Source organism: Barbus barbus, assembly GCF_936440315.1.
Source record: "Barbus barbus genome assembly, chromosome: 3".
NCBI classification, from domain to species: domain Eukaryota; kingdom Metazoa; phylum Chordata; class Actinopteri; order Cypriniformes; family Cyprinidae; genus Barbus; species Barbus barbus.
In genome coordinates, this window is record NC_136731.1 from 12,892,364 (window position 1) to 12,901,187 (window position 8,824).

Below are 8,824 nucleotides of genomic sequence, written 5' to 3' on the forward strand. Positions count from 1 at the left end.
CACTAAGAATGGATGTCTCAACTGTACCATGGTACTGTTTCAACTGTACATCATATGGGTACAGTTGAGACAAAAATGCACCTCATGTTTATGAGCTAATTGTGGAAAATATAAACTACTTATGGCTATTATCAATTTAAGATATTGTAGTACACAAGAAAAAGAAATATCATGTGAAAAATCACTTCATTTAAGCACAGCTAGTTTTTGTGTAGTGATGAAAAAAGCAGAAAGTGTCTCTACTTTACTCAATCTACCCTACATCTCTAATCTTACCCAATACCTAACCATTAGCTTACTCTCTATTAACATTGTTGCCACGGGTGGTTTTTCATGTCCCGGGTTGAAGCGACCCCAATAACATGATATTTAGCCCCTGGAATGTGAATTTTACCAGGGGAACCCACCAAAAAAAGTGTATTTTACCCCCCCAGCAATTTTTAACAGGGAACCCCTCTTGAAGCACTAAAAACTGGGCTAGTTTTGAGAATCAATTGGGCAGGTTTTGCTGTGAAAACCTGGCAACCCTGGATACAAACCCCACTTCTTTTGACATAGTGTGATATCTCTTATAGATCTTTGTTCTACCCAAATTATAAATGCTCTGTAGATGTGAATCTGCAAGCCTGAATATGATGAGTCTGGACCTTCGCACAACTGCACACTGAGAACCAACAGGGGACATGCCTGCCTTGAAACCTCTTGCATCATGAATCTTTAGTCGCAAAGGACTCAGTAAGTGGAATCTCATATTGACAGTGTCACTCCAGGCGTCCATGTTTCGAAGGGATTCTGAGCCAACCTGAACACACCTCCTTACTTTCTTCCTGAAGTGTCTTGTGCTTTTTTGTATTTGCATGTCCCCTTCACCAAATCTACGTCCATTCTTTGGAATAAAGAATGTTTTCAACTTTTCACCTCAAGTTGCCTGTTTACTTGGCTTTTATTCTTAGAGCAGTGTTTGAAGGGGGTGTTCAATGATAAATTTGTGTACAGGTCCATATTTGTTTAAAGAAATTTGTGCGAAGTGAATTATATAAAAAGTATGTTAACATTAATTACTGTTTATTTAAATGAAATCCATACATTTACTCAATCCATCACCAAAAAAAAAATGTATTTGTCTATAATCTCATATCATAATTACAATAATATGACTCTATATAAACTTAAGCCTGAATGGTGTATCACACGTATTGAGGAAAGTTACGTTTAAAAGTAATGCATTACAGTACTCCACAAAAAGTAGCTAATTACATTACTTACATTACATGAGCTGGGCTTGCTGATTAATTTTTAATAACAAAAAACCCCAAAGATTATATTTTTGTTAACTGTGAGGGCCCTTTCACACCCAAAAGTGAAATTAATAAGCCTCAGCCTGAAGGAAGTGCCTCTGCACCTTATTACAAATTTCACTCAACAGTTGGGCGACAAAAGAGCTATCAGTGAATAAATGGGAAAACAAAGTAACCAAAAGCCAAAAATCATGAGCATTGTAATGTTTGAGGCAGATATCATAACAAATGTCAGTAGACCGGGAAGTTTTTAAAAAGAGTGGTTCATTTATAAATTCATACAAACTTTCATTCCTGTGGAAATACATGTGGAAGATGGAAGGTCTATATAGCAGTGAAATCATGAAATCATGCATTAAAATGATTAAACATAAATGTGGGATATAGCTAAACATTATGATTTGTGTCTATATTGTTTAAATACATTAATGGATCTGTCAAAAATAATGGAACACCAATTTGTAGAATATTTGAAACCTTGTAGTGTAAGTTCAGTAATACCCTTATAAGGATACAGATCGGCAGGTGCTGTGTGACAGATCATACGTCATGAGCATCAGAACCTGAGCTACAGGCTAAAGAATACATATTTGACTGGGAAATAAGGAAGGTCAAATAAGCAGTGTTTAAAAAAAACTCCTCAGAGAATGTGATATTACCATATAAAGGCAAGAAATAAAGAACAAGTGTCCAAAAACATATCAAAATATATATTGTATTATTTATCATCGGAACAACAATATATTTAATCCAAAAGGGATACTCCAAGAGAACAACCAGTGTATAAAGAGAAAGCAAGAGTGAGAGAAAAGTGGGGAAAGGTGGTGGTTGGGTTGGGACTGAAAACTAGGAGAGAGGGAGGGGGAGAGAGAGAGATCTGCCAGAGGACAAAAGGGAGGAGTCAGAGACGTGGTGTGTATGATGTCAGTAGCTTGTTGGATTGAGGTGGTGCGCCCTGCTGAGTTTAATCCAGACTGATTAGGAAGCAGCAAGCAATCACCTGTGTGAATACAGAGAAGTAGCCAAAGGTAACCTAGTGTAGCCTGGGACTGCTGCTCTAACGATAAAGGAACCTCGCAAGGACAACAGCCTTAATCTGTAGTTGAGTCTGAGTGGACAAGGGAAGAGACGGGTAAGAAACTCAATGTTCAGAGCAGGGAAGAAGCTTTAATTTACATTTTAATAGCCTCAGAGGAGAGTCAAGGGTATACTGACATCTTTTTAGCATTTTTAATCTGCAACACAAAACATCTAAAACGAGGGAGCCACCTGGTCAGAATGTCCACGAATGGAATAAGTATGGCTCTAAAGCTCCAGTTCGGACTTATTAATTATGAAAATCGTTACCTCACGGCAGAGGCATTTGGGTTCAAGGTAAATGCATCTGGAACCAGCCTGAAGAAGAAACAGATCTGGACCCTGGAGCAAGACCAGGACAGCCAGGTGGTTTTCTTGCGCAGTCATCTCGGACGTTATCTGGCCACAGATAAAGATGGCAAGGTGAGCTGTGAGGAGGAAGTGCCAAACTCATCCTGCCGTTTCTTGCTTGTGACGCAGTCAGATGGACGCTGGGCCTTACACTCTGAGCCATATTTGCGTTATTTTGGAGGCTCTGCAGAATATCTGTCCTGTTTTGCCCAGACCATTGGAGAATCTGAACAATGGGCCATGCATCTTGCCCTTCACCCACAGGCCAACCTGCTAAGTGTATCCCGCAAGCGCTATGCACGCTTGTCCACCGCAGATGACGAGCTCTGCATGGACAGCGACATCCCCTGGAGCGTTGAGTCCTTGATCACTTTGGTCTATCTGGATGGCAAGTACAGTCTGAAGACCTGTGACAACCGCTTTCTCAGCAATGATGGTAAGCTGGTAATGGATCACGGGCCTAACACTAGTTTCACCTTGGAACTCAAGTCTGGCAAGCTGGCCTTTAAGGACAGTGAAGGCAAGTTTATCTCACCAATGGGCCCCAGGGGCACCCTGAAGTCTGGCCGCTGTTCAAGGCCAGGGAAAGATGAGCTGTTTGATCTGGAAGAGAGTCACCCACAAGTTGTTTTCCAGGCAGCCAACAAAAGATATGTGTCTATTCGTCAAGGTAATCAATGATTGTGTATTTGTTAGCATGTGATGACGTGTCATAGTAATTATTATCCAGCTCTGTTCCTGGAGGCCCCCAACACTTTTTGCATGTCTTCTTTGTCTGACACACCAGTTTCAAACCTGAATAAGGTGTGCTTGATTAAGGAGACCACACTTGATTAAGGAGTAAAATCTGTGGCGTTATGGATCTTCTGGAACGTGTTTGGGAACCACCGAACTAAAACAGTGGTTCCCAACTGAGATCTACATACCTGCAGAGTTCAGTTCGAAACCTGCTCCAACACACCTGTCTGTAATTAACAAGTGCTCTTGAAAATATTATTTAGCAGGTTCAGTTGTGTACGATCAAGGTTGAGTTTGTAGGAAGATACATCTCCGGGAACAGGATTGGGCACCCCAGTATAAAACAATGTGTTCAGCAACATAGCTGAATATGACAAAAGTGGATTCTGGAGGTGGTCAGTATACATTTATAAGATTTGACTTGTTCCTCACAAAACTGATAAAAGTTTGTCTGCTGACATAGTGCTAGAACTATAACACACTGTTGTTTGTTTTTTATGTAAGTTGAATGCAGGCAAACACACTGATCATAAAACATGCCTGGACTTCTGGAGATAGAAGTAACTTTTCCAAAAGCTTACAGTGTAGTCATCCATTATTTCCTGGATAATGCATGTGTGCAATACAGAATCTCAGAAAAGTGTGAACATTTGTAGACATCTATGGGTCTGCCTGTGGATGTATGGTCATCCAGTAACACCATTAAATCCACTGTGTTAAGCAACCAAATCAATGGGATTTGTCATATCCACTGTGTCCAGTTCAAATTAAAAGAACCACAAGTGATTTGCACATTTTGCATATTCTTCACTTCCAGTGGGCTGTTAATCAGCTGGATCGAGTAAGTGAGCTGATCTTCAGAAATGGATTAGTGAGGTGAAGAGGATCAATGAAATGATGTTTCATTGAAAGAGATTATACTTAAATGATCAGTTCACAGACTGGAACATGAAAGCTAGGGAAGCTAACCATATTCTTGGAATATACTGTATCCGAGAGGTGCCCAATCCTGTTCCTGGAGCAGTTGATTATTACAGACAGGTGTGTTGAATCAGGGTTGGAAGAGAACTCTGCAGGTAAATAGATCTCCAGAAACAGGATTGGGATTGTTACGGTCTGCATTCATTGTAGCCACATGGGGAAAAAAGCAATGGTACCACTTTAGTTTAGGAACCAATTCTCACTATTGACTAGTTGCTTATTAGCATGCCTATTATTAACATATTGGCTGTTTATTAGTACTCATAAAGTACATATTCTGCATGACCATATTCCACATCCCTAATCCTACCCAATACCTAAATTTAACAGCTACCTTACTATTAATAAGCAGCAAATTAGGAGTTTGAGGCAAAATTCGTAGTTAATGGTTTGTTAATAGCTAGAATTGGACCTTAAACTAAAGTGTGACCAAAGCAACCAACCAATTTTAAAAAATTTTCAAAGGTGTATACCAGGGGTGTCCAGTAATGCTCTTGGAGGGGCGTTGGCTCTCTGCAGAAAGCTCAGTTAAACATACCTGAACCAACTAATCAAGATCTTTAGGATGACTAGAAACTTTCTTCACCCAAAGCAAATTGGAGCTGAACTCGTTGGCCCTCCAGGACCAAGACTAGGATTGGACCCTGGGTACTGAATGCGCTAATAGAGTTTGTTGGTAGTCCTAGAATAGAATAAAACAGACCTATTGAATCCATTGCAAGACATCTGTCTCTTAGAGTCATTGTGGGCAAATGGAAGGCTGACATTTGATACAAAGGGGAAAAGGACAAGCTTTGAACACAATTATGAGCCAAAATGACAAATGCTTTTCATTCTCATAGCTAAATATTTGCAAGCTTTTAGCTTTTTATCATATAGTAGAATACATCTTTAAATCACTAACAAGAACGAATAGCAAACAATGTAAATGGTTTTCCACTAATTGGCCATAGAACCTTTAGATTACCTATGTGAACAACATCACAGGCTACAGCTGGAATTGTTAAAGGCTGAATCTGTTTGGCTGAGGCTGAATGTTTCATGCACCACATGCTTATTAGTCCCCCTATGCATAAGCTTTTTACCACTGTAGGAATTATAGCAGCAGGCTGCTGGGGTGAGTGTTAGGGATTACTCCAGTAAAAGGCTTAAGAGACAGTCAAGGGATATTTCTGAAACAACTTATTTGAATCTCAATCCACACAATCTGGCCACTTTGACTAGTTAGTATAGACGTAAGTTTGCTGGTAATGTTATTTAGACCACAGGTTCAGAGAGAGTGATGAGATAAACCAGGTGATTACTGGTTTAGTGAGACTCAGGCACATTGTAAAACAGAGCAATAAGTGGAAATTTCCATTGACAACTGCTGTTACATTTACAAAAACCCTTTACACAGTTTTAATAAAATAGTGCAGTCAAAAGGCATGTTTTCTCATTGATAGGCATTCAAATGTATTTGTGCATTCTGATGAAATAAACTTGAGATAGTAAACAAAATACAGAATTGCAATTTGAATTTGTCAAAAAAAATCAGCCATTACATGCGAGGAAAACAAATGACCCAATAATTGAACAGTAGCAGTAATAGTAGTATATATAATATAATATAATAATCACATGAGACCAGTACAATCAGCTGTCAGGTTGGGGGCAAAGTTTCATCAACATCATTTTGTAAAGGAAACGGGCATCAGCCATTGAGAAGCCATGAAAATGTCTTTGTTTCCAGGTGTTAGCATCTTAGCTAATCAGGATGATGAGACAGACATGGAGACATTTCAGATGGAGATTGATAAAGACACTAAGAAGTGCATGTTCAGAACTAACGGCGGAAATTACTGGACACTCGTTACTCACGGAGGGATTCTGCCCACGGCCACAGAAGCGTAAGTGTTTCCATTATTATCACAAATTACACTAATTTTGATGCATTTCATAAACTGATGTTAATGACAATAGGAAAACGTCTTAACTGCGTGTTCTTGTAACTGATAGAGAAGACAGCACCATGTTTGACATCGAATGGCTGGGCAGGCGAGTTGCTTTGAGAGCAAACAATGGAAAATATGTCTGCACCAAGAAAAATGGTCAGCTTGCTGCTGTGAGTAATTCTTTGGGTGAGTGCAAACAAGTTTTTTTCTGACTTCTAGCATGTTATTACTGACCTGTCACTGCTGAATACCCACTTGACATGAGTCAGATAAATCCTTGCATGTGTTTGGCAGGGGAGGATGAGCAGTTTGTGCTAAAGCTGATTAATCGTCCAATCCTGGTCTTGCGTGGGGAGAACGGCTTTGTGTGTCACCACAAAACCTCCAATACACTGGACTGCAGCCGCTCTGTTTATGATATCTTCTCATTGCTTTTCAGCGATGGCGCATACCAAATAAAAAGTGAGTCATATTGGTATTGTGTAAGCTGTAACTCACTAGGGTTTCACTGAGAAGCACATTTCTGCAAACACCTGATGAATGTACTTATGTAAAAAAACTCTTTTTCTACCACAGGTGGAAATGAAAAGTTCTGGTACGTCTCCAGCAGTGGTCTGGTGTGCACCGATGGAGACAAACCTGAGGAGTTCTTCTTTGAGTTTGCAGAGTATGGACGGGTTGGCATCAAAGGTCAAAATGGCAAATACCTGCGTGGAGACCAGGGAGGCACACTGATGGGCGACGGGCTCAATGTGGACGCCTCGTCCCTGTGGGAGCACTGAGTGCTGTACCAAAGACCCACAGAGACACAAATACAGACTCACAGAGAAACAACAAGTTCTCCTCCTGACACCTGTTCAACTAATGACTTTTCAGCAATACGTTGTTCTTCACTGACTTTCTTTCTGAAATCTTTTTTTTTGTTGTTAGGATGTGAAATATCTGTGATTTTGTTTCTAATACTGTAGATAATATTAGTATCATCCGTTGATTCCTAGGATACAATACAAATTTACTTTACTCTGTCAGTTTTCAACACAAATACAACAACGGTTGGTTATTTAGGCTGCAATACTGTTCTGTTGAAAGGAGCACTACTTTACGTAAGGTTCTTAGCATCTTATTTTGTTAACAACTTTTTATTACATTTTAGCATCTTATAAAATGAATGGTACTTCTGACAAATATATTTGTAAGGGGCCTACAGCAGCAGTGTCCCTGGACTCCACAGTTGGAAATATTGGTTTAGCGGTCCTGCCCTATCATCAGACACCTTCACCTTCATTTGTCAAATAGCAATAGTAAGCAAAAACTTTTGGTAATGTCAGCCACAGACACGTTTAAATATCTAAACTTATGACAGGCTTATAGGTTTTCAGATATTTATCAAAATTTCTACTATGGTGAATGTTTTGAGGTGTGTGTTTCTTTTTAATTTTGCATCTGTCCAAGAGTTATTAAACTGATGATTACACAAATCCCTTGTCTTAATGTAGTTCCTCATCATTTATTTTAACAATAACAATTACATAAATTGTCCCACTTTATATTAAGTGGCCTTGACTCTTACATCAAAAAATAAGTACAATGTACTCACTGTGTTCATATTGAATTGCAAAACACTTTTGCTGCTATTGGTTAGGGACAGGTTTGGTGGTATGGGTACTTTTAAGGGTGGGTTAAGGTGCAAGGGATGAGTCAACAGTCTAATTATAAATGTAATTACAGAAATTAATTAGAGATGTAATTACATGTAGGTATTTTTTCATGAAAAAAAAAAACTTTATACAAGTACAATTACTTTATGTCCAATATAAAAATGTATGTACACAATAAGTGCATTGTATAAAATGATTATCTTATATGTAAGTACATAGTAGTTGCAGCCACTTAATATAAAGTGGGACCACATAAATAAATCAGATTTCCCAGTAAATTAATTCCTGTAATCTCTCTCTCTCTCAAAAATCAGATGATCATGGTATTAAGAGATCGGCCTCTAAACAGTCTGCAGGCTAAAGAGCAGCATGTTTTCAGACCTGCATTGTCATTAGCTCATGATTTTCCTGGAAGTGAGTGCGGAGCGGTGGACGTGCCTTCTGCTAATTCACAATCATACATCTATCCATCTATTCTTTCATTCATTCTCCAAACCACTTTGTTTGGAGTGGGGATGCAGGAACCTATCACCCTGGACACAATCACTGTCACCAAGTTTGTCCTGTAAACGAATAGCCTGTTGGCAGTAGTTTACTGGTAATTTACAGTTTTCTTATTTTCCTACTGTAATCTATTTAACAGTATTTTACCGTAATATGTTCACCCTATACTGAAGTTGCGGTTTGTTCGCATTCAGTCAAATTCAGCCATGTTCTGGAAAAAAATATATGTATGTTCACGCTACATACTGTACATACGGTTACAATGATATTAAATCCTTTAATA

General features: G+C 39.0%; 1 protein-coding gene across 1 annotated transcript; it reads left to right on the forward strand.

Annotated features, from left to right (window-relative positions):
- The first annotated feature begins 2,264 nt into the window (after window positions 1-2,264).
- Window positions 2,265-8,311, forward strand: LOC306845707 (fascin-2-like). Its single transcript, XM_079378654.1, has 5 exons — window positions 2,265-3,396; window positions 6,178-6,334; window positions 6,444-6,565; window positions 6,674-6,841; window positions 6,956-8,311. Exons 1-5 carry the CDS (start codon window positions 2,577-2,579, stop codon window positions 7,159-7,161), a joined length of 1,473 nt encoding a protein of 490 aa, XP_079234780.1. The 5' UTR covers window positions 2,265-2,576; the 3' UTR covers window positions 7,162-8,311.
- Window positions 8,312-8,824: the final 513 nt, after the last annotated feature.

What these genes read in the sequence shown, in the direction of transcription:
- LOC306845707 (XM_079378654.1), top strand. Translation starts at nt 2,577, where the DNA reads ATGTCCACGAATGGAATAAGTATGGCTCTAAAGCTCCAGTTCGGACTT. An exon ending in TGCTGTGAGTAATTCTTTGG is followed by an intron (nt 6,566 to 6,673) that starts GTGAGTGCAAAC and finishes TGTGTTTGGCAG; the next exon opens with GGGAGGATGAGCAGTTTGTG. An exon ending in TGGCGCATACCAAATAAAAA is followed by an intron (nt 6,842 to 6,955) that starts GTGAGTCATATT and finishes TTTCTACCACAG; the next exon opens with GTGGAAATGAAAAGTTCTGG.